General features: G+C 41.1%; 4 protein-coding genes across 9 annotated transcripts; 1 reads left to right on the forward strand and 3 right to left on the reverse strand.

Moving 5' to 3' along the window:
• The first annotated feature begins 276 nt into the window (after positions 1–276).
• Positions 277–2,351, forward strand: LOC148395327 (T-cell surface glycoprotein CD3 epsilon chain-like). Its single transcript, XM_088381504.1, has 5 exons — positions 277–439; positions 692–886; positions 971–1,102; positions 1,315–1,343; positions 1,474–2,351. The coding sequence occupies exons 1-5, from the start codon at positions 376–378 to the stop codon at positions 1,537–1,539; spliced, it is 486 nt and encodes a 161-aa protein (XP_088237630.1). The 5' UTR covers positions 277–375; the 3' UTR covers positions 1,540–2,351.
• Positions 2,352–2,749: 398 nt separating this feature from the next.
• Positions 2,750–4,509, reverse strand: LOC148395328 (T-cell surface glycoprotein CD3 gamma chain-like). Of its 2 annotated transcripts, none has more exons than XM_088381502.1 (7): positions 4,363–4,509; positions 4,052–4,121; positions 3,936–3,956; positions 3,670–3,861; positions 3,209–3,352; positions 3,042–3,109; positions 2,750–2,956 (listed from the first exon to the last, which is right to left on the reverse strand). In XM_088381502.1, exons 2-7 carry the CDS (start codon positions 4,101–4,103, stop codon positions 2,903–2,905), a joined length of 531 nt encoding a protein of 176 aa, XP_088237628.1. In that variant the 5' UTR covers positions 4,104–4,121; positions 4,363–4,509; the 3' UTR covers positions 2,750–2,902. The 2 variants fall into 2 exon arrangements, with proteins under 2 accessions (XP_088237628.1, XP_088237629.1); XM_088381503.1 differs by having other exon boundaries at positions 4,052–4,116; positions 4,363–4,450.
• A 760-nt stretch (positions 4,510–5,269) lies between these two features.
• tmem25 (transmembrane protein 25) lies at positions 5,270–9,177 on the reverse strand. Of its 2 annotated transcripts, none has more exons than XM_088381501.1 (10): positions 9,098–9,177; positions 8,640–8,878; positions 7,716–7,820; positions 7,305–7,640; positions 6,891–7,181; positions 6,692–6,823; positions 6,589–6,622; positions 6,378–6,478; positions 5,903–5,989; positions 5,270–5,827 (listed from the first exon to the last, which is right to left on the reverse strand). In XM_088381501.1, exons 3-10 carry the CDS (start codon positions 7,795–7,797, stop codon positions 5,754–5,756), a joined length of 1,137 nt encoding a protein of 378 aa, XP_088237627.1. In that variant the 5' UTR covers positions 7,798–7,820; positions 8,640–8,878; positions 9,098–9,177; the 3' UTR covers positions 5,270–5,753. The 2 variants fall into 2 exon arrangements, with proteins under 2 accessions (XP_088237627.1, XP_088237626.1); XM_088381500.1 differs by having other exon boundaries at positions 8,640–8,967; positions 9,098–9,129.
• Positions 9,178–9,303: 126 nt separating this feature from the next.
• Positions 9,304–23,973, reverse strand: sik3 (SIK family kinase 3). Of its 4 annotated transcripts, none has more exons than XM_088381201.1 (26): positions 23,634–23,973; positions 20,410–20,526; positions 20,246–20,309; positions 19,758–19,919; positions 19,492–19,616; positions 19,193–19,316; positions 18,997–19,115; positions 18,658–18,768; positions 18,440–18,574; positions 18,083–18,160; positions 17,605–17,714; positions 17,314–17,470; positions 17,034–17,183; positions 16,869–16,942; positions 16,073–16,207; positions 15,299–15,440; positions 15,081–15,200; positions 14,951–15,009; positions 14,713–14,822; positions 14,215–14,381; positions 13,993–14,120; positions 12,619–13,388; positions 12,383–12,537; positions 12,132–12,261; positions 11,913–12,039; positions 9,304–11,807 (listed from the first exon to the last, which is right to left on the reverse strand). In XM_088381201.1, exons 1-25 carry the CDS (start codon positions 23,922–23,924, stop codon positions 11,918–11,920), a joined length of 3,855 nt encoding a protein of 1,284 aa, XP_088237327.1. In that variant the 5' UTR covers positions 23,925–23,973; the 3' UTR covers positions 9,304–11,807; positions 11,913–11,917. The 4 variants fall into 4 exon arrangements, with proteins under 4 accessions (XP_088237327.1, XP_088237325.1, XP_088237329.1 ...); XM_088381199.1 differs by having other exon boundaries at positions 11,913–12,042; XM_088381203.1 differs by lacking the exon at positions 16,073–16,207.
• Positions 23,974–24,971: the final 998 nt, after the last annotated feature.

Below are 24,971 nucleotides of genomic sequence, written 5' to 3' on the forward strand. Positions count from 1 at the left end.
CGTTCAGCCGCAAGAGGGCAGAACTGCACTTAAAATCTATGTCAGTGCAGTACAATACAGTATTCCTTTCGAGTTGGCAGAAAAGATACGTTTTTAAAAGAACATTAAATTTATTTTTAATACAATTTTATTGGTTTATTATTATTTGAAACTACTCTAAATAAATGAATTCAGTGCTTGCCCGCGTGCGCTTGCATGTTTGCGCCTGAGCTTGCATGTTTGCGCCTGCGCTTGCATGTTCGCGTGTGCGTGCGTGCGTGCGTGCGTGCGTGCGTGTGTGCGTGCGCGCCGATTTGAGCGTCAGCTTGAGAAAGTCAGACAGAATGCAGCTTGGTCCCAAAGCTTTATGTAAATGAAATCTACATTTCAGAAGATATGTACAACTTTGCTTTGTTTTTTTGTCACCTCCTAATATTAAGTGCTGTGGAAGCTAATACAGGTAAATATTTGCTTTTTTAAAAGTTTTTTGGTATGCTATCTAAATGAAATAGGTTTTATTTTGTCTCATTTACCACACATTGAAAAAGGTCGCTATTAACATTGAGTAGAGAAAAAGAGCACTCGAATTTTCTGCCTCTAAAATGTCGCCTCATATTTATCTGAATTTTAAATCTTGATGTCTTTGCGATGATGTTATTGTATCAACACTAAAAAATGTATTCTAGTTTAATTTAATTATTTTATATCTAAGGTGGAGTGTCATTCTGGAGGGAGCATTTCACAATGACATGTCCAGAAACTGGGACTTGGTTCAAAAAAGGAGAATCTGAACCTCGCAATACAAGCAAAACCTTAACAGTTGAAGGCAACGACAAAGGCTTTTACCATTGCAAATATGACAAAAACAGCGATGAAATCAAATATTATTTTTATGTGGAAGGAAAAGGTAAGTTGACACCATGGATGTGTTTATATGTGACATTGTGCATATGATTTTTCCGATATCTCACTTATTCTCCACCTTCTTCAGTCTGTGCCAATTGTTTTGAGCTGGATGCAGAACTGTTTGGGATGTTCATTGCTGCCGATGTAAGCATAACAATTATACTGATGATACTCATCTACAAGTGCACCAAGAGGATAAGTTTACTGGGTACGAAAGGTGAGAAATTGTGTTTTAAATTCCATTTTAATGAGTATAAAAGTCCCCTTTGCTACTTGAACAATCCTTTTTAAATTTTGTAATTTTATGACTTTTTTTATCGCAATAAGAATAACTGATTACTTTTTTACAGGTTGAAAATGTTCAACTTTTTTTTAACATTTGAATTAAGTTCACATTTATCATGTGTTTCTATATTTTTGCAACTGCAGGCCCGGACACACCTTCTCCTGATTATGATGTAAGTACAGGATAATGTAACAACAAATTTTCCATGACGTTATGACAAGAATTAAATTGGCATTCACTCGGGCCAAATAAAGTCCACTGAGGGGCACAGTTAACCTCCAATTGTATTATTTTGTTGACAGGAACTAAAGGCACACAACCGCTCCCAAGATCCATACTCTTTTATCAACAGCGGCCGATCAAGATGAAGCACTTGTGGCTGGCTGGTTACAAGTTAAAATGCAAGACATACAACTGCTAGTATTCTGGCACCTCCATATTTACACAAGCAGGTCACTCATTTTACCCTAACCAATATTTAGAAAGCTCACACGACAAAGTATGGCTCAACTGGGGAAAAATACCAAAAGTCCAACCTTATGATGTGTATATTGGAATATTTCACGATCGCATGACGTCGGTGCGTCACATACATCTGACAAACATGGTTGAGGGGTTGCAAAGACTCCATAGTGGGTCTTAAAAAGGGAAAAAAATCATCTGCCCTTAGGTGCTGGATGACCTCTGATTTGTTCCAAAGTTGTAAAAAAATTGGACAATGAAATACTTTCATTACTCTTTTTTGCATAGTTATGTAGTATTTCAATTTCAATTTTTAAACTATCATAGAAGTGACATCATTACTTACCCAGCTTAAAGAGAAATGCAGAAGAAAGCAGGCAGGTTGCTGAAGGGGAACTAACTTCATTACCTGTTACACAACTGGAAAAATAAGTTAACCTCCATATATTAAAACAAATAAATAAATGCCCACCAATCACTTTGATGAATGTACAGAGTAATGAATTCCTACTTTATTGTTAGTGTCAAATCATTGTGCATTTTTTTGGCTTGAACAAAGAAGGATATCAATACAAAAATGTTGAATATTTTGAACTGTTCTAAATGTATACTTCCATTAAAAATAAATTCATGCTTGTTTTGCAGTATACTTGCTGTGCGATATATTATGTATAAAAACATTTTTGCAAAGGACAGCTCAATAAATGCAGTTAATTTTTGCTTTGCTTTTAATGTTTGTGGTTGGAAACATGATTGTGATGCTTCGACGGATATGAGTGGAGAAGCCACAGCTCATATCCGTTAGGCTCCCACGTGCACAGAGAGGTAGTGGAGCGAGGGAGAAAAAAAAATCCAGCCACGTTCAGTATGTTTGCTACATTACTGTGTAAAAATGCTTGGTTACTCATTTTGTCTGCACTGGATTTTCCCAGCAACACCTCAAACATGACGTCATGACATCAATGTCACGTTTATCACGCCTTTAAACAGGAGTGACATAAGAATTTAATTGAGATTTCTTGGCAAGGCTTGGCTTTCTTTTCAAGCTCGCGTCTTTCTCTCCTTGATTATATATGTGTATTTTCTCTCTCCATCTAAATCAAAGTGAGATGACAATGACGGAACAAGAATTTGTTTATTAACGTCATTACATGGGAAAAGCAGACAGAAAGTCTTTGATACATGCTTTATAAAAATTATCCCAAAATCGGTGCTCAAGAACTGGTTTTTAGTTTGAGCACGGTATTTTTTTAGGGTGGGCCATGGTTGTCATTTGTTGTTGAGGCTATCATATAGTTGTCTACCACCAGCCGTGTGACTCAGCTGAGGGAAGAACAAACATACACATTGGTTATTATTCCTTTTCTAACAAGAAACTTACATCTTAGTATTTGGAGATTTAGTTTACCTCTTGGTAATCAGCATTTGGGACTCTTGTCTGGTTCTCAGATGGAATAAGATGTTTTCTATCCGAGTCTGAAAAGAAAAATACATTTAACCCACAGCAGGAAGATCTAGGAAAATCAATCGTGTCCAAAATAAACGTTTGAAAAAGGAAATGGTTGATGGATTTACTTCTGTGTTGTGAGGAGACAACAGAGGCATGATACCGTGACGCAACAAGATAGACACCCACTCCGAGCACAATGGTAGCCATCAAATCTCCAACAGCGAGACTTGAAACGGACCACCAGTCGAGCTCCACGCAGTTATCACAAGCTGGACACCAACAAAGACAAGAGCATTGACATTGAGATGTTGGATGGATGGATGGATGGATGGATGGATGGATGGATGGATGGATGGATGGATGGATGGATGGATGGATGGATGGATGGATGGATGGATGGATGGATGGATGGATGGATGGATGGATGGATGGATGGATGGATGGATGGATGGATGGATGGATGGATGGATGGATGGATGGATGGATGGATGGATGGATGGATTTGCTGTGGTACCAACTGAAAAATTTATCAAACAATTCAAAAATAAATCAATATTTTATCAAAGTAATCCGTATGAGAACTTACTTCTGAATTTTACATAAATCTTCGATACAATTGATCGATCTCCTCGATCCACACATACGTATTCTCCAGAGTTCTCATCCTTGTATTCCAAAGTCAGAGCCGTCACGTTCTTGCCATCTTTTGACACATATTTATCTTTACCACACAAAATAGTAATTTTCGCTGATCCAGATTTCACGTCCAGGTTCGATTCTGTGAGGAACATCGAACATTAATGACTCGTAAAATATTAAGACAGTTGAACTGAATCCCACCGTTGGACGTACCTTCACCACACCAGACAAACTCTGTGGAAGAATTTGGAAAGAATATGCAGTGGGCCTCATTAAAATTTCATGAAATGTTTCCAAACATGTATGATGCCACAATAAGAAAATCTCACCAGTGAGTGTCCAAACAACCAGAAACGAAGATACAACAGTGTAGCTTTTCATTTTGTCATCAGAGCTGTGCTGATAGAAGATTGAGATATTGTCATCATTGTATGCACAAACAGCAGTCAGGTGTCTTGTCAAAACACAGTACTAAAACTTTTCCATCGTCACATGCAATAATTTTGTGGATAAGCAAGTAAAAAAATATGAAACGTCATATTATTTGATTTAAATCAAAACATGCACTGTGCTTCAAAGCCAATCTTACCAGAAAGCTATTTGCTAAACATAGTAAAATATAAATATTGAAAATACTGACCAGAATATTTACATCAGTCGTGCTTCTGGTGCTGTCTCATTTTTTCTCATCTCTCTCGAACTCTGAGTGGGAGTAGGAAGTGTATGTGCGCACATACAGACACACACTTCTCTCAACATACTGCAATGCAACAGTGCTGTACTATAAAAGGAATTTAGTTTAAAAATTCTTACTCATCATCTAACTCTCCCTCCTTTGTGCAGTCAGGTATTCCAAATATTTACCAGGGACTAGCAGCATTAAAAAAACACACACACACGGTGCAACCACTTCTTTTGTTCTTGCTATTGTGATCAACTCAGTCAATGCTATAGAAAAAAAATATTCCCTTTATGTGGCCAAGTTATTTTGTGTAAATATGATAATAGTCAGCTACTATTTTATGAGTTAATTAAGGGTACTGAAATAAATACATAAGTAAATCACGTTACTTTGTATATGATTGATAGTTTTAAAAATTAAGTACTGTTTTTTTTTATTTTCACAAAATGAAAAGAACACTAAAGGCAAAAGTGTACAGTATGTGTTCCTCAATAACTGAATAAATGTCTTTTGTTCGTGTGGCAATGTGCATATTCCCTCAAATGCTGCAGAGGTGCTGCAGGAAGCAAATACTTTCAGCCACAGCACAACGAAGCTTCCTGTCGAAACCCTTTGAGCCGCAGACTGCACCTGACGGTCTCTCCCTCTCTCAAAACACACATTCACACAACTTAAACATGCATTATGATTCTACAATTTCTATTGCACCATTAAAAATGTAAATGGATGTCTACACAAAAGAGTTTACTTGTGTGAAAGACACAAACACTTGCCTTGCATATTTCAGCAGACAAAAGGCCGCTCACGAGCAAAAAACGTGTTTTAGCGCCCTCTTGTGGATATCAGGAGAGCAACAGTCGAGGCGAAATAGACATGTTGACTTTATTCAGTACCATCTTTTTTATATGCATACACATATACATAAGGAAACTGTTATACAGTATGCTCTATATAATTTATATATCAATATTTTTTGCATCAACTTCATTTGTAAATTTGCACTCGTGCATGTATATATCCACAATATGAATTAATTTGAAGTCTTTTAACACCAATAGGTGCCAATAATTATGGAGGATACTGTATCATCTTGAATATTCTGGAGTGTGCATTGCAGAATAAAGGCATTCCGTTTATAACAGCAGGAAAGAGAACACTACAAGCAAATGGTTACAGATGGCAACACATTAGTTGTGGAGTTCACACACGATTTTCCAATACAATTGTTGAAGCATAGATACTTCGTATGATCCACTGACTTAACGACTGTTAAAGGGATACATGGGTGACTTATTGTAGAGTCCCTGTTCAAATAATCATGCATGCAGTTGTCTATTTCATGAGTTGCATTAGAGCCAGATCTCCTCACTGCTTGTGCTATTCACTTTGTAGATGTAGCCCACCATTGGATATCTGGCGAAACCTGGCAGAGCCAGAGCATCAAGACAAAACAAATGACAAGACCGCAAGTAATAAATGCAAAAAAGCGCCACCTTACCTCTGGCAGCATAGGCTAAAGACAGATCTTCATCCTCCTCATCTGTCCTCTTGTCTCCCCCACTAAATTGGTGGGTGATCTCACGTGCTTTGGCAAGCCATGTATGAGCAATGGATGAAATATAAAAAACATGTAAGCAAGATGCAGTTTGACGGATAATCTTCAGCTTCTGCAGACCTTGCTTATCATCTGACCATTACAATCAGGTGTGTTGCAACAGGAAGCCCAAGGTTGAACTTTTTGACCATAATTCTAAAACATAATTTTTTGTGATTGATTTATTCTGAATAAAGCCACATTTTAGAAACAAGATGGTGTGCACACTTGCAGAGTCGCAACATTTAAGTTTAAGGAAAGTAAAAGGCTGGATATGTGATTACGAAATTTTGGCGCCCTTGTTTAATTATTGCATTTTATATTTTTGGTTAGAATCATGAATGTAGTTTACCATCTGGCCCCTGAGTTTAAGTCTTACCCCTTTTCAAAGTACTGAGGTCATTGAGCTGCATATTGGAAGGAAGAGACATGTTCTCTCTGGGGATGTAAGTTCTGTCTGTTTTCAGGTTGACTGAGTCACTATGCAAGGACAATAAAACCAAATGTAAATATGAACATCAAGTTTAGTTCACATAGTCTGTTGAAGGTAAATGAATTAGAAACCCTGGCAGGAAAAAAAAATACGTTACCTTTTTGTTGTCATCAGAATCTCCACTGGCTCATCTGTAACACAAAATACTAAATTATGTTACACCGCTAAAGTGTTGTTGCAAGGGACTTGTGTTGTCTTACCAATGGACTTAATTGTTGGTTTTTGCATGAGGCAAAGGACTATCAGGCTGAGGATGAGAAGAGCCATGAAGGCCATGGACCCTCCAGCTACAATTCCCAACATTGGCACTTCCACACGGGACTGCAGGAACTCTGGAGAACAGATAAAGTGAGGCCTCCAAAAATCATCCATGTCCCCCTTTCCCACCCCGCCAACAACCTGCCAGCGTGAGGTTACTTTGCGTTGTGCCCACACTGTTGCTAGCATTCAGCGAGATATTTCCTGATAGGGTACTGAGAGTGACCCTCAGTGTGTGATTGGTCAACCAAGGGTAGCCGTGCGAGTCGAGGATGATGATGTCTGAAATGTTAGCCACCAGTAGACCGGATTGATCCGCCAAGGTGAACGTGGCAGGCGGGTTGGACTGGACCAGCGCAAAGAGGCTTAATAGAAGACCGGGATCTGAAGTTTCACTGGAGTGTGCGCTCAGCCGGACGATCTCAGGCTGAACTAGAAGATAGACGAGAAGATTCACAGAGTTAGTGTAATAAAAATGGTATTTTTTTTGGTGGTTAAAAGAATCATTGTATCAAAAAAAAAATTTTTGCAGATAAATGATTCACGGGTACTCACATTGGACATTGAGTGTGACTGTGGCATTGTAACTTTCCCCTGATTTGGGGTTCATTGCCACACACACCAGCTCTCTGTCCCACTTCCTGGCCCGCAGGGAGAATGTGCTATTGTGAATGGCTCTCAGTCTTGTGACCTCAGAGTCTTTTTGGACTGTCTTCCTCTGACCTCCTTTAGGAGAGTGCGACCTTTGCCGCTCACCGTTCAGGTACCAGGTCAACAAAGTCGGTGTGTGCCAACCATCTGAATGACAGTGGAACTTGTGAACCATGTTTTCTCCTAGTGTCATTACTGTCTGACGATGTCCATCAATTTTAGGGGCGGGTTCAACAGCACCTGTGGGTAGACAAACTAAAATTTTAAAATACGGCTGACATCTTTTGACGGAAGTCAAGCAACAGCATACGTCACCTGTCCAGGATAAGGCCAGCGTGTGAAGGAACACCACGGCCTGGGAGCCTGACGACCACATTTTCTTGCACACATTATCCATCCTACAATAACATACACACCTACCTGGAAAGAGGGATTGAGTTTGTTATGAAATACTACTTCGGAGATTTTATTGAGGGGAGGCATATTTTGCATCCATCACCTTGTTGTCATAATATAGAAGCTTTGCAAGGCTGAGAAGTTGTGGATGAGGAGCAACTGTTTTTATTACGCTACATCACATGTTGCCAACCGGTGGTCCGCGGCCTTTTAGTGGGCCGTAGCGGTATTGCAGGTGGTCCGCGAAATTGGAAATGGAAAATAATTATAACATTATAAAGATACAACGTATTATTTAGTCTTGATTTACTTTCCAGCTAATTATTTAAATTGTTTACCCGTCCAAATCATGTCAAATGTAGCTGAGATTCCCAAAATAAATGCAAATATAGCCAGTATAAGTCTATCCTCCATTAGTGCAAAACAAAATAATATTCCAATTCTATCCAAATTATGTCAAATGTAGCTGAGATTCTCAAAATAGACATAAAGATCCAAATACATAGCCTGTATAGCTCTATCCTCCTTTAGTGCATCCAGAAAATACACACAAAAAAATACACAAAAACACAGATACTAGTGTAGATAAAGCACTGCTGATGTCATGTGTATAGTGTGAATGCAGTAACTCTTATTGCCATTTGAATTATTAGATCATTGTGACGCACACCTCATAAACATTATAATGAAATTGGATGCATCCACCGGGCCTTGGTTTTACACAAACAATCCAGAATGGCAATACAAATTTCTGCAAAGGCCCACACACATGCATGTTAATACAGATGTTTGTGCTTTCCACATCTCAAATCATCCATCCCACTCACACACACACGGTGTTACCTCATCCCTTCCTGCAGATTGTGCTGCGATTCCGTCTGCCGGAGTTCCATGGCAGCAGGAGAGCGAAGGATGGCGATGAGAGGAAGGCCGCCTTTCTGACTCAGTCGCCCTCCCATCTGTGTCCACTCATAGTCACACGTACAGACACGCGTTTCTCTGCTCTGCAGGATATGGCACCTCCAGTAGCTGTGTTTACTCACTGGCAAAGCGAGCTGACTCAGGCAGTCACGCCGCCGCCACTAAAACGAGGCGAGAGTGGGAGGGAGAGAGAAGCAGGATGAAGGGGAAGAGGAGGGATGGATGGATGGATGCACACACCAATATTGTTCTGGGAATTGGGAGCGAAAAAGAGAGGCGGAGATGTTTTGAACTGTGCTGAACAAAATAACCTTTCCTTCTCATTTTAGTCTTGAGCATCGATCAATTGTTAAAAGTCACCATGAATGCACAGCACTTACTTGTTCGGTGCTCCATTGTTGCAGGCTGGAATGTCTCTGCAGTGCAGTTGCACAGACAGAAGCAGTAGCATGCAGAGCACTGCAGTAAGGAGTATCTTAAAATGTATTAGAAATTAATATAAATATATATTTTTGTGGTTTAAACGTTCCTTATCAGCTTAATCCCCCCCCAAAAAAATAGTATAAAAGAAAAAGACACACGTCCATGCCATTTTAAAGTATTTCTTTATTTATATATATATTTCATCTTAGTTTGGTTGATAATCTTTTAAACATTGTTGCACTTTAGTATTTTTGTACTCAACATAAATGAAAAAAAAAAGGCAAAAAAAATCGAAGAAAAATATAGAGTGGAGCAGAGCCGACTTGCAAAGAAAGAAAAGGCTGATGAGGAGTACACGTACACTAGAGGGCGTTATCAAGGAGGCAAAACAGAAAGGGAGAATCAGTCTGGTGTGTGAAGCAGCTCTCCCCCACTTTGCCCGACTCATGTGCAGCACTTCCCATTCAATGGCACTGAATCTTCCTGCAGCCCTAACTTTGATTTCATGAACGACTTGCATGTTTTTTATACCCCTCAGTGCTTTTACGGATCAGTGTTGGCTTGGTGCAGAGGTCAGCAGCACATTTCTGACATAGAACAAATCAAGGCGAGTTGGAGGAATTGAAACTTTTGGAAATGTTTATAGAGTCTTCGCAGGAAGTTAGAGTGCAAATGGAAAGCACGAGCGCAGCTTGACACCAATGACTGCTGGTTTTTAAAAACAACCGGGCAGTCTGGTATTGTGCAATTGGGCCTTTTTACTGCACCAGTTTTTAGTTGGCATTAGAGAAGGGGGGAAATGTAACATTCAAACAAGAACATAGAATAAGGGGGAGATAAGAATGTTTTTTTGTTTGAGATAAATGTTCTGCTGTGGTCCCTCAGGTTTAGTTTCCAACAGCACTATTGTAAATTAAAAATGGGCTCATGAAACCTTACATTCACGTGCTTTGCACACCAAATTTAGAATTCACATTTAAAGACAAAACCTTTTGTTGTTTCCTTTTGATCGTTTAGAGTCCAAGTGTATCAACAATTCCAAACCAAAATTTTAACTGTCCCATCTGTCCAGCCATGAGACGTAAGATAATAAAGAATGGCTGAGGGATCACAGCAAATTTTAAGGGTTTATAAAATAAAAAATGAAAAAAAAGAAGGGGGGGTTGTCAGTCTTTATACATCTAGGTTTTGGATGATATGTCAAGTTACTCCCTTTAGGTTTCTATTTGTTATTTTTCCCCGAGTATCAAGTCTGTAGCACCCAAACCAACCCGGACAAAGCCTCGAACTTGACCCTGTATAGCCTGCCACAACTATCGCAAATAAAAACAGGCGCAACAGCAATACAAATGGCATCAACAAAAGAAATACTTTAAAAAGCAACAAAAATTATTACTCTCCTCTTATTCAAGTGTCTCAATATAATATTAAAACAAATATGAACAATCGTTTTTAAGACATAGAAAGAGCCCTGTCTCTCTTCTCTGTCCTCTTTTGGCAGGAAATTTCAAGATTCATAAAGCAAAACAGTAAACATTTTGATAACATAAAAAAAAAATGATGAAAGAAAATGAAAGCCTCCCCAACATCTAAAAACAAATTTCAGAAATTGCAAAAGCATTCTATACATGGCATCGCTGTACAAGGAAAAGGAGCAAAAATCTGGTAAAACTACCCACAATGCAATACACTGTCACAGACATGAGAGAGAAGGTAACAGCAGGTGGGAAAAATAAGGATGACATGAAATTGGGGCTGTCCTAAAAGTAGTATGACATCATGAAAGGGAGGAGGAAGGAAAAGATCGTGTGACTCCAAAGTGCAGAATTCAGATTTTTTTCTCTTAATTATTGTCATCTTTGCAAGAAAAATCTGTTTTTCTATAATAATGTCATCTTAATAAACATTATACTGGAAACCGTGATAACAACAGTAACAATATTGACCATTATGTCTAACATGGACATTACTATTTGACAATAAAATATATATATATAAAAAAAAAAAAGAGTGGGTGGTTGGTTGGGAGTTGAAAGCAAGAACAACGAAAAAAAAAAAAATGAGCTGGTTTAGTTTGTCCTCGTGAAAATGAAACTGAGCTCAGTCTTTGGGAGGGAGCAATGGAGGCCGACTCCAAACACCGATGCAGAAATTCTTGTCCAGTCTGAAAAGCTCTGCAGTCTGCGAGTAGGGGAGGGGGGGGGGGGCGATGGGTCGGTTGCAGCTTCAAAAGTCCTTTCTTCTCCACGCCTCTCATTGAGCAAGTGTGCGCACGAATCATTAGACACACAATGTGAATACTTTGGATCTGTTGCAGCAGTGTGTCTGTTCCTTTTGTGCCGTTGGAAGTCAAACCGGCTCCGGTGGCCACTGAGGCACAAAACGATATGCGCACCGAGGGTGCCGAGTGGGACAATCTTAGTCAAGAAGAACCCACTGGTAACAAATGATTGATGTTTGTGCAGGAGATGGTGGCACTTTGACCTTCTGAATGCTCCAACTGTCATCTTACGTTAACAACTCCCTCCCTCCCCCCCTCCCTCTTGACAAACAGATGGTGAGCAATGGAGAGATGGATGATGGCGGTTTGGCATGATGCAGCTCAACTCAAGTCAACACATGTCAGGATGCTTGACATAGACCACTGTACATGGGATACACTGCATCCTGGAGAGAAGACAATGGACACAAGGGGGAAAAAAAGTATGATGCAAATTTCCATGTGTTGCCAAATATCTGCATTGCAATTGGCCAGATGAAAAGATGACAAACCATTGCTAGACTCCGGCCTGCTCCATGCTGTACTGCAGGTCAGGGGGCTTATAGCTGAGAAGCATATCTGTGGTGCAGGAAGAGGGATAGCAGGTCGTCGCATGAAGCTCCCCTTCAACGTCACATACTGCTGGAAATAGACATTTTATTGCCGATATGGATTTTTTTTCTTCAAGTCAATAATGTTTTAGCTAATTGCAATTTTTTTTTAGTGCTGACCTGATTCTTCCCGATGGTGCAGCTGCTGGCTTTCTGACAGTGACGTCTGGCTGAGAATGTCTGACATGCGAGCAGAACTTAACGCCTTCCCAGCCAAGAGGCTCATCCCAGACATGGGCTCAGCTTGGTCCTGGACAGAAGATTCATCATAAAGGAAAGAATAGTGAACATGAAACCTATACCACAGGATGACGGTTCAAAATCCAGGGTTAAAATCCAATGTTTTTTTTCTACTATATGTAGCCACTCACATATGCGTCATCACAGGTCTGGATGGTGTGGTGACGCTGAAGTTGTCCTCGAGACCTGTAAACTTCTCCTTGTTGACCTCGTGAATAACCCAAGCCGTTGTGGTCAGGCACCTCCATAGCTTGTCCTGTCTGTCTGCACTCTAAAGGTTCAGAGTCTGATAAAAATAAAAAAATGGGTGTGTAAAGTATGGTCACCTTAATCTTGAAATCTTGAAAGTAGTGCTGGGTAAACCCACCTCTAGATGCTGGAGGACTCAGACTGATATAGCCACGTCTGTGTGTAGGAGAGTTGTAGGGAGGGGTGCTGCCTCTAGGGGGAGCCAGGAGCTCATGACCTTCTCCTGCTTTGACCAGAAGGCCTTCATGCGTGTGATGGTAGCCAGCTGGTACCTCATCTTCCTCCATACTTTCCGAGTGGGGCAAGCTCGGACAAGGTGCTTGGTCAGGTTGCTGTTGTGGTTGGACTTCTGGAGGTCGGATCTGAAGAAGGTGGTGGTAGTGTTTGCCTGCTGGGGAGCTTTGAGGCGGCTGTGGTTCCAAACTCTCACCCTGGCTCAGCTGGCGCAGAAGTAGCATTTCTCCGTATTCCGGTGTTGTACTATTAGGCGGTGTTGGGGGTGCAGGACAAGAGCGGGGACTTTGTCTCTTCAGCAGTGCAGCCAAGTCTTGCGGTGGTAACCGAGGATCCGCATGGCCTGTTAAAGAGTGACGGGGGGACAAAAGCCCCTGCAGAGTGGGTGTAACATGCTGTTGTGGGGGGCGGTAATCCATTGGAGTGGGGGAGAGTAACGCTTGCTGTAGTGATGATGGGGTGCCATAATTGCCAGCCCCCAAAGCCCCGCTTTGGTAACCCTCCAGTCCAGGTACGTTAAGAGAGGCCCCCTGCAGGTATTGGCCATAGGCACCCAGCACTCCGGGGGCACCTCGAGTGGCTGCGTCAGCAGAAAAAAGGTGGGGATTGAACTGAGCCTGGTCATAGGCTGAGGTGAAACGTCCAAGGCTACGACTGAAAAGCACAAAGGGGGAGAATTAGCAACGACATGTTCTATTAGAACAAAATGGGACTGTGGTTTAAGAATGTGGAGCAGGTCACTACATCACTCAATATGGGAAGTTATCAAACTATGTCAGGTCCTTTCCCACACTCAAAAGTCTTCACTGAGAGATTTGTGGGTCTTTCTGGGTCAACATTTATGTAAGGATGGTCACACATTCTCTCAGTGAAGAAAAGGGTGTAAATATTTGAACACAATACAAATCTGGAACCTCCTACTGAAACTATTGACACTTCTACACTTGCTGCCACGGCACATACTGTACATCCACTCACCAAATAAATAGAGGTGGAGCAAGAGCAGTTGTTGTCCATGAGGCTTTTCCACTTACTGTTTTGTCAGTGATGGTAACTAATGTCCTTGTTACCTGTGCTTATATATAAAATGTTTACCCTAAGTAACAGCATTACGGCGTGATTAAAATGAAATGAAACAATTCCAAACATGGGTCCTGTAAAATGAAATGGAATGAGTCCATTCACAGGCCTGTGTGGTTAAGATACGTTTCGAACACTGAAGCTCCGTCAGGTCACTGTGCAGGAAGATTCATGTCACCTGTGCGATTCTGCATTGTCGGCACTCAGTTGCTTTCCGAGAACTCTGTGTCCACAGGGCGTCGATAAAAAGCTACCCTGTCTCTGTGGCCCAACTCCCAATTCCACTTCCTGTACCTGAATAGTCACCTGAATAAATCAGACATTTGAGTCAGAAAATAAAAGATGGGCAAAATAGTATAGTCCAAGTTTGACGGTAATATTAAAATATTAAAAATCTCACTTGCTGCTGTTGAGGTACACCCTGAGCCAGTGGGACAGATGGGTGTACAGACGGTGACTGCTGATTGGCTGGTACAGGCACTCTTGGAAGGCCTGTGGGAGGTGGGCTAGCACTTTGACCCTGGTACAGTGAAGGAGAACCATGTTGATACGGTACCGAGGATGGACCTAAGGAGGGCGAGAACAAAATGTTCACAAACAAGTTTGGAATGCCGGCTTCTCTGGGTCTGAGCTCATCCGAGTTGGAGCGATGCAGAGAGGAAGTGTGCTGTGGTCTGACAAGTCCCGCATTGCAAATTGTTTTTGGAAATAATGGATTTCCTGCCATGTGGGCCAAAGAGGTAAAGGGGCATCCAGATTTGCTATCAACACGCAGTTCCAAAACGTGGGGAGTGTGTTTGTGCTCATGGCAAGAAGTCACCATTACCAGTTTTGGAGATACTTTGGAAAGCATATGATGTTGGTGTGCATGTTTTTCTCAAGATTTTACAGTACTTACCATGCCCTGGCATTATGCCTGCAGAGCCAGGCGGAGAACTCTGATTTGGCTGTCTGAAGAGGTGGTTGCTCGGATGTGTTGGCGGAGGACTCGATGGCTGGATACGCAACCTGGGGGAGGACAAGAAAGAGAGTTGGAGAGAATATAGATACAACAATTACACAACACTTCAACTACCAGGAGCTCTGCACCGCATTATCAGATTCATTCTTTGCTGGATGCAAAGTATATAATTTACCTCTGGAGCTGGTGGGTTAGGTGACTGGGATGACTCTCTCCATGGCCTAAAGATAGACCCTGTAGAGAAGAATTTTGCAATCATGCTTATATTCAATGCTAGCCATTCTTCTGACTCTGTAAGTGCATACCTGGATTTGCTGGTGGAGGATTTGTTGCTCTTGCTGGTAAAGAATATGCTGTTGCTGGGTGTGCTCCAGGAATCGCTCATCCTGCTGGGCCGCATACATTTTCTGGAGCTGTTCACACTCCTGTAAAAAGATCAATCAGAAAAAATGTGAAGATAATTTTACTTTGAAGGGATAGCTAATCAACAACTAACCCCCTTCAAAATAAAAGCTGTACGTACCTGCTTGAGTTGTTTAATGAGGCTACTGTTCTCGAGATGCGTTTTGAAGGCTTGAATGGTGGCAGCGCCGTCAGAGAACCTTCTGACGGGTGAGAAGCGTTCCATAGGAAGATGAAGTGTGTTACAGTCTTTATAGCTTGATCTGAGGAGGAGACCAAAGAGAACAAAAACAAATCGAACAAGCACACAACGGAGACGCACAAACACACACACAAGGGGGGGAAACAAGCACACAGGAATAACAAATAACAAAAAATGACAAACATTCAGACACAAAGAGAAAAATAAAACTGATTAAGTGTCATTCACAAAACATATTTAACTAGATTAGTATAACAGCTGACTGGTAATCAATGAGTATTTTTTTTTTTAGTATTGCTTCTGAAATGAAACTGCGGGGGTGTCATGAAGCAGGTCTATCATTGCTTAGTAGTTGACCCACTTTCCATCACAAACATCATTTTGATGTCCACCAAAAGCCACGTGCATCCGTTGTGCCTCAAAACACCAACAAACAAGATCAAGAAAAAAAAAATTGAATAACTCCGTTGTCAGTCAACCAGACCAAAAATGACAATTAACGAACTGAAGAAAAAAAACTACTGGAACCGTTTGCTGGGGCAATACCTCTCTTTGCACCAAACACCACCATTTAAATTATTTTTTTTTTCGGGTTTTGACGTAAAAGGTGCGGTCATTTTCAGCAGAGCGCGTGCTCAGTAACTTTGAGACAGTTTGTGCGTAATCCAGCACAGAGTGGGTGCATCCCCTCACCGGGTGTGTGTGTCAGGGGCCCAGACCACCCTCTGGCGGGGGCCCTGTGACCGCTGGGGCTCTGCCGAGGGATCGCCATGCGATGTGCTCATGAGTGCGTGCGTCGTGTGCCGCTTGCAGCGGTTCGCCAGGTACCTGGGCCGCAGGGAGGGGGAGGATGGGGGGTGAGGGTGGGAGACAGGAAGCAGTGCTGGTCAGCTCACTGCCCTTGTTTGCTACTAAAGACAGGGGGAAGGCCCACCCATTCCCGCCACTGCCAAAAGGAGGGGGGGGGGGGGGGGGTAAATGCAACATTTTTTTGTAAAAAAATTCAAACACAAAGTGATGTTAGAGCTTATAATAAGCACTTGTATTCCGCAATTAATTATTTTTCCAGTACAGGCTTTGCAAGCTGAGAGTTAGCAAAGCTGGATGAGAAAAGGTGGAAAGGAGTATAATTTTGCATGGACTGACGTAGGAATCAAGAAGTGGTGGCTTTAGAGTTTGGCTGATTTGAGTTGAGAGCCAGAGAGGAAGGCACTTGCACGATGGCAGAAGGAGCAGAGACAAGGTGAGCGCCACAGCAGAGTGGCCAGCACCCGTGGGGGGAAAAAGCAAAGCACGCTCCCAGCAACCCAGGCCACCAGCAAAAGATGCGACTAGTTAAGAAGGCTTTACCTTGACCAAGTTCCCAGCACTAACCAACCCTGTAACAGTCACCCACTGTCAAGGTAACATGCCACTCACACGATCCAGTTTTGACAGCCACCCGTCTGTACAAGGTATCCTACAACCAAAAGCTGTCACGCTCAGTTACCTTTGTACCGCTTCTTGATCTGGCTCGCCATCTGATCCCTCCTCATCAACCGGAGCAACAGCAGGAATTGGGTGCTGAGGGAAGCAGAGAGTTTCCATTAACCTTACTGAGTCAACTAATAGAAAAAAAGAATAATACTAATCAATTACTACTACGACTACTCACTGGACTGGTAACAAGAGGTGATGGCCCCCGAGGCCTTTTCAGGAGTTGGGCATGTAGTTGGATATTGGCACCACCATCGGAAGCTCTTCGACCAAGAGGCCCCATGCCGTTGAGTAATTGCAGAGTGGGTGGTTGCAGCAATGACTGCTCCTGAAGTTTGAATGGAAAATCAATAAAGTTGGGACTTTATCTTGGCCCACAACTTATGTGGCATTGCTGGTCCCCACAAGTTATCTGATGACTAAAGGGAACTTCTAAGAGAGGATTTAAATGACTGCACCTTGTATTCCAACTGCTGTGTGGGTTGTAGGCTCTGCGTTGGCATGAGAGTGTGCATTTGGCCCATTGTATGCGTGAGTGGAGGGAAAGGAGGCTGGGGCACTGCTCCCCGGGGGAAACCTGGTGGCAGTTTCTGGAGGTCCTCTTGCATCTCAGTCCTAATAGTCAAGGAGAAAAAAATGCATTTAGAGAGGCACAGGGATCCATGCCAAGTTATTAACACCAGAAATGCCCCGGTGGTGATATTTGTGGCAATAAGAAACTGCAGAGTGAAAGGAGATGACTGCATTACCTTTGGTCTGGTACACCCACAGTGTGCCGCCTCATTGAGAGGTACCGAGCCATGGCTTCAGGAGACGGCTCTTCGCCTTCATCACTGTCGAGTGCCATATTGCCATCCGGCTAAACACAAAAATCACACATATTTAATCATTATCTTTGATTCTAAAATAATAACCTTTAAGTATATATATTAAGTATTATACAAGATGACTTCACTTTTGCGACCAAATTCTATATTTTGACACAGGGCTTGAATATAAATTTACATTTTAATGCGATTGTGAATCTGCTTGGAGCATAACATTTATATTTGTGATGTCTAAAATTCCAATTTGTTTATAGTGGGAAATATCATGCAATAATTTAAATCTTAAATAAAATTTCTTTCATCCAACCTAAAATTGGCGTTGCAGTAAATTAAATATTTATTCTGACAAAAATGTCAATAAAATGTGCAAAGATGCAAAAACCAACCATCCTTGACTCACCTCAACAATCTGGTTCTCTGGGTTGATAAGCTGGACATGAGGAACCGTTATGCTAACTGGATTACCCTGTGGATCCATCTACGCAAGCAAACAGTGAGACAAAAAGGTCAGGTGAGGATTGTACTCATTTTTGAAGCAATCCTCTTAGAGGAGTGGGATTGGCACGTTGGTTAAGGTCAGTAACCATTTAGCACGAGGGCTTTCAACCATTGATAAAATAGGACGTAAATAGTGAAGTGATGCTTAAACTTAACTCATTATCTTGGCTTTTTTTTTTTTTAACTGAGCTCAAAATCATTTTGCAGCAGACAGCTTTTCTGCGCTATGCTCGTTTGAACTCAAATTGAAAGTATTTACCTGTACAGTGTTAATAGGATAGGTGATGGGGCGTGGTGCGGGTGGAGCAACGCGCAACGTCTTGTGTTTCTTGAGACGGTCAGATAGCAAACTGTAGATGGCACTGTAGTGATCATATGCATCTGTTTGTAGGGACTGAGGAAAGAAAACAGGGAACATTTTAGTAAAAACTCAGTTTGACCACAAAAAAAAAAAAAAAAGCTCAGTTTTTGTCTGACCTGAATTGTGCGTTCTCTGTCCAGGCCCATTTCGGACATAGCTATGACCACTTGCTCATTGATGAGCTCTGTCTCTCTTTCAGTCTTAACCAGCTCACACTCTGCTATCAACTGAATGGGAGAAGAAGGGAATAAATCAGGATTAGAAAGATGACACCCATAATGTACAAAATTGCAGAACACAGACAGTAATTTTCTTTTTTTCTTTTGGATTATGAGTCACCATGGCATGAATGGCACTGTTCACCCTCCACAAATGTCTAAATTCACTCAGGTTATTACGAACAATATAATCTTTCCTGGAATCCAGAGTTGCACATTAGTTCTCTGAGAGCTCACCCTTTCAAATTCGGGGTCTGGGTCTCCTTGTCTCATCCACTTGTTCTTACAGATCTGTTCCATTGTTAGCCGTCTGCTGGGCTCCAGAACCAACATATGTCTGATCAAATACTCACAGTCTGTTCAAAAACATACGGATACATTTAGTCATATTATCCTGCAACTATTTTTAGGAGGGGGCAGAAATAAGATGTACCTGTCGACATAAAGAAGGGGATACGGAACTTTCCACTTAGGACTCGTGCTCGCAAATTCTGCAGAGTGCTGCCATCAAAGGGGAGGGCACCACACACCAATACATATAAGACCACACCTAAGCTCTGAACAGACAAGAGAGAACAAGATTATAGTAATTCCCAAACGACAGCGAGCACCTGCACCCAAAGCCTTCCATTAAATGAAATGATAAAACAAATTGCATATGTATTTTAAGATCTGACTCGGCAAAACTTTCAATAGATAGTTGTGGAGGAATGTTAATGTTTGTCAACTCACCCATATATCTACTTTGGGTCCATCATATTCTTTGCCTTCAAAAAGTTCTGGTGCCGCATAAGGAGGACTGCCACACCAGGTCTTTAATAGCTGTCCTCGGGAAAACAGGTTACTGAAACCAAAATCTGACAGGAAACAGAGAGCTGGGTTATTTCATTCTCTGGGCATATGGAAAATACTCCCATCACATGTTAGCACTTGCCTACACCGACTTGAGTTTAAAGAGCCCGAAAGCAAGTAAGATTCTCTCGTGCCAGCTCACACACCTGCTATTTTGATGTTGAGATTGTGGTCCAAAAGCAGGTTCTCGGCTTTCAGGTCTCTGTGGACAATGTTACGGCAGTGACAGAAATGGACTGCTGCGACAATCTGTTTAAACTTCTTCCGGGCGTCCTTTTCTGCCATACGTCCATGGGCCACCAGGTGGTCTGGAGGTGCAAAGCACAAGTGATTGTTAAAAGAAAAGAAATGACAACACAAGATATCCCTCATAATTATTGACAAACAAAAATAATGCTATATTTTACATTGTAGACATTTTAAGAAATGTGAAATTCCTCTCCTAAGTACACCACAAATTATATTAAAAAAATAAATAAAATGAAAATTAAATCAAAACCAAAATTCCTCTCCTAAGTACACCACAAATTATATTTAAAAAAATAAATAAATAAAATGAAAATTAAATCAAAACCTGCTTCAAAGTACACACAAAAAAAAAATAATAATAATAATAATGTGGAGTGCATCTTACCAAAAATTTCTCCACCGCTGGCATATTCCGTTACTAAATAAATCATTCTCTCTGTCTCCATGACCTGTAGACAAGATTAAGTTTTACAACCAAACCAGTAGGCCCAGCGGTGAGTAATGGCTAACCTCACTAACATAACCAGTAAGCAAAATCTGCCAACATACCTGATACAGACGAATGATGTGCGGATGCTTTAGCAACTTCATGATTTGAACCTCCCTAAAGATCTTTTTCAAGTTTTCATCATCCAGCTGGGTCTTGTCCACTATTTTTATCGCCACCTGGTAACAAAGAGAGAAGATTGGGATAGATGAGAAATTGGCGACAGGGATAATTAAGGGAAAGAACACACAAAAAAAAAAAAGTCAGAATTCACAACACTTTAAAGCCGATCTGATCGGCCGATGTTTCACAATCTGATTAGCTGTGATGTCATACTTTGCCAATCAATCAGTGACATATGATTGTTGACATGTACGTATATTCCCATAGACCTCAACCATGACCTTTTGACAGTCACTAAGGTGATTGCATAACGACCGAGTCTACAACAGTGGGACCAACAGTGTGGAAGATGACGGCGTGTGACAGAGTGTTTCTCTGGAAATTTGGAATGGCAGGATTCCTTTCATGATTTAATCGAGCGGATTTGATGAGGCTGTTTAAAAAAAACGCTACCCACTACTAAAAATAAATAAGCGTGTGTGAGAAAATTCCATGCGTGTTCAATGTTAACAAACACGTAGCAGAAGCATCCTCTGTCAAATTCTGTTGTGTGCCATCCCAACCTCCCTTTTCCTGATAACCAAGGAACAACGGCAGTCTGACAAGACAGACTTCCTGTTGCAGACAGAAAGGGGAAGTGAGGGAGAGTGAAGGGGGGGACCCCTGAGGCGCTACAAAGCAACATAAAACAATGAAGATTTTTATAACATTCACAAAAGAAAATTTTGTACATGAATTTCTTTTTTTTTTTTATGACCGCTCGTACTCATGATTTTCAGATTTGGCCGAAATTAAACTGATTTGAGTTTGAAACAAATTCTTGGAACTTCGATAACATTCTATCGTTTGAGCATTCGCACTGTGTTTGGCTCAAAGATTAAATTTTAAATAAATACTGAACTGATGGTCAAACGGGGTCAACAAAGACTTCATTGAAAGAGGAAGTTTAATTCACTTAATATGGGTGAAATTTTGATCACGCTTTTTATTATTTTAATTTTTAGCACATGTTCCTCACATGTTCCTCTCCCTGCTGCTACATTGGGCTATCTGAAGATAAAATAAGACAACAGCTACATAGTATTGTTTAATTCGTTTTCCATTAAATTGACATGATTAACACTTATATGACCAATGTTATTTGCACCATTTTGCACCACAGAGTAAAGTTTTGAACACTGCACAATAATAATTCATTTTTGCTTTCCTATGGGACTGTTTTTAATTGTTAAATTGATTTCATTACACGAAAGAAAAAGCAAACAATTACCTGAAATTACAAAATTTCAATTAAAAAAAGCAGAGAGAAGATCTCACAATTCTGTTCTCTACCCTGGTGCAAATTTAGTATCACCACTATTACGTGAAATTGTGCTACAGAGACTTGCTTTGGCCTCGCAAGCTGCAGATGCAAAACACATTGACCCATGTCTCCTTGTCAGCATGCATCTAAACACAAACATGACATTAAACAGTGCGTACAGTAAACAAACTAAAAGCCATTCAATAGGCAAAACTGCAGAAGCACTTCAAACTGCAGGCTTTCAACATGTGAGCACCCAAAAATATCTCATGAATCACAAGTTGTCTTCGGTTCTGTTGTCCCTGCATCATGAAATTCAAGAATGCCAAATATGCTAACTGAGGCAATTATATTCTCTTTTGTCTTCACAAGCTTTGCAACAATCGCTACCAACAGGATGAATAAAAATGAATAAAATTGCTTAATAAACAATACTAGTGCTTCCTAATATGTCCCAAGGGTTCAACATAGAAAACCAAATAAAAGAAGTTGTATGAAATGGTGTAAAACAAAATAAAATCATCAATGCACAAAATGTTCCTTGGAGTAGAGTAGTCTCACTTTACTACTCCACAATGACAGTTTGACCGTGACATTAACTTAATCACAAGTTTATGCCCTGGGCAGACTTTACCGGCAACAGGATGTTTATGCCGATGATGCCTGAGTGTTGCCAAGCGGACTAGGATGGTCTTTGTTGCCTCCAGGTGTGGGATGGAAAAAAAACAAAAGCTTGCATTGTGGAATATGCCTTGCTGTGTGTTTAAATCTCTTGATTCATAAAATGACAAACCATCAAAATAAAAGGAGCGGGGGGAATTACTTCACTGCACCCAGAGGTCCATTATTTACAAACATGAAGAAACTGCTGCTGTGATGAGTCAAGCACAAGGAAAGGTTTTGCTGTCTGGATAAGCTGTGTAAATGTTACCTCAGCACAACTTTCATTAAATTAGTTTCACCTTAAATAACTCTTAAAGGAGTTGTGTCGAGTGATGACAACATCATTAACACTTTTTAAATTCATTTTCTATTAAATTGATACATTAGTAACTTAACTGCAGATGTGAAACTGACACATAATCAATGGAGTTTGTCAACATACAATTACTAGTGTACTTTACTATTAATATTTTCTCAGATTACTTTTCAGAGAGTTTCTGGGGGGGAAAAAAGACCCCAAATTAAAAAAAAAATGTTATGTGTAACTTTAAAGACTTCTTTGAAGGATTACTGTGTTTCATGTAATAACATTTAAGGTGTTATAGATGGAACTACTAAAAAAAAAAAAAAGTCAGCATCCTTGTCAAAATCGGTTAGACATTTTTCCGGACGATGAATTAACGGGGACATTTGTCGCTTTTGAAGATCCCAGCTGCAAGGACACTTCGAATAAAATCAAATGCTTGTTGCTTATTAGAAAGTATTGACAAGCGTTTTAATAATTGCAATGCATTGGTATTTCTTTATTAAAGCTGCATTCAAAAAAGCTAATTGCGGCTAAGCTAACTGCTACAGCGGGAACATTTTGCGTCTCTTCTTTAGATCTTCGCCAGTACCCTTCTCTCTGTCCTCTGCGCTTTGTCACAAATGAAACCATGAGTAATGTCGCGTAAGAATTGTGTGGAACTATCGCTGATTTGTCTCCACTAACTGCGTTTAATGTCAACAATTTCCAGAGATGTCATGCATTGAATGACCCGACTACAAGCAGCGGTGTCCCTAAAGCGAGCTTGCCGTTTTGTCTGGGGAGCTTGAAGGCCCCGGCTTCGTCCCCGGTGTTGCGCTAAAAACCCTGATCAATTCGCAATGACAACTTGCCATTGGTCACCTAAAATAGTCCGCAACTAGTCGCCTTACCTTTGCTTTGGTAATGATGTGGGTGGCCAGTTTAACGACCGCAAAATTTCCCTTGCCGATGGTCCGCTCGATCTCGTAGTGGCCCACTCGAGCAGGAGGGGGCCTGGTGGTCGAAGTCTGAGCAGGATTGGGGATGCAGCCGGTGGCCGCGCCAGGACGACCGGGGTGGCTAATCCCGGGGGATGGCTGGACTCGGTTCTGAGGGCCCATGCCTGCGTGGCTCGGTCGGGCAGAGTGCGCTATCCCGACCGCGGGAGTCCCGGCAGCACCTCCGCTTGACACGGCCGCCATCTTCTCGCCTCTCTCTGCGGGAACAACAAGCAGCCTTGCGCAGCGCGCGCACGCCCCCGCCCTGCGTCATTTTACGTGCAGCGCTCCTTCGCAGCGCCCTCTCTAGGTTGTTACTATGGAAACGATTCGCGTAACACATGACCTCATCCACAAAAACGTATTGTGGTCGCCAGGGCAACAAAGAAGTGCGCATTATCGCTCTGGCGCCCATGATTCAGTGATCCATTACACAGCGCCGTGAGTAGACGTGTTCTGCAGATGGAATAATATGACAAATTCTTGTCTTTAAATTATGAGCAACTCCTAATCACTGGAGAGATACTCAACATTTTCAATAAACACCATCATGTTCAAAGGCCTAGGCTGAATATTATGTAAATAAATGCATGTAGGTAACATAACATGACAAAGTAGAGGTGATTTCGATTGGGTCATGATTTTAGACCATGAAATTTTAAAATAATTGTTGACGTCAGTTTTTCTAGCTTCAGGACTTTCTTGACAGATTGTCTGTTCAAAGGCTGGAACCTATAAACTATATTTATAGCATCAAAAGGTTTTTTTAATAGATGAGTGACATGTTCTCATATTAAACCCGTCTATTCTACTCTAAAATGTTGTAGACAGCATCACCATGTGGTAAAAAGAGGTACTACAAAAAGGCTCGAGCAAAAGCCGAGGTAATCTAAGGTGAGCGTATCGTTTCTGTGTAGTCATTTTAAGGCTAGGCAATGCATTTCATATCCCGATTTGATGAATACACTCATGTTTGAGACTTAATCAGGAGAAAAAAATAAATCACAGAACGTTATCAGTCTTTGAATTGTCTGCTGATTAGAATTTGGATAGGTCTTTCCAGAGTTTGAACGTACATTTATAAATGCAGTAACAAACTGTGTCGATTGATTGCAATATTTTTTCCACAATGTTGCTGGTTTTTAATAGTATGCTTTTTATATATTTTTCTCTATCTATATATGTATATACAACATTGTACATATAGTGTGTTTGAATGTATTCATCCGAACTTATTTGCCAGTCAAAATA

This window comes from Syngnathus floridae, chromosome 7, assembly GCF_059516105.1.
Source record: "Syngnathus floridae isolate MCC-2025c chromosome 7, RoL_Sflo_1.0, whole genome shotgun sequence".
Classification (NCBI taxonomy): domain Eukaryota; kingdom Metazoa; phylum Chordata; class Actinopteri; order Syngnathiformes; family Syngnathidae; genus Syngnathus; species Syngnathus floridae.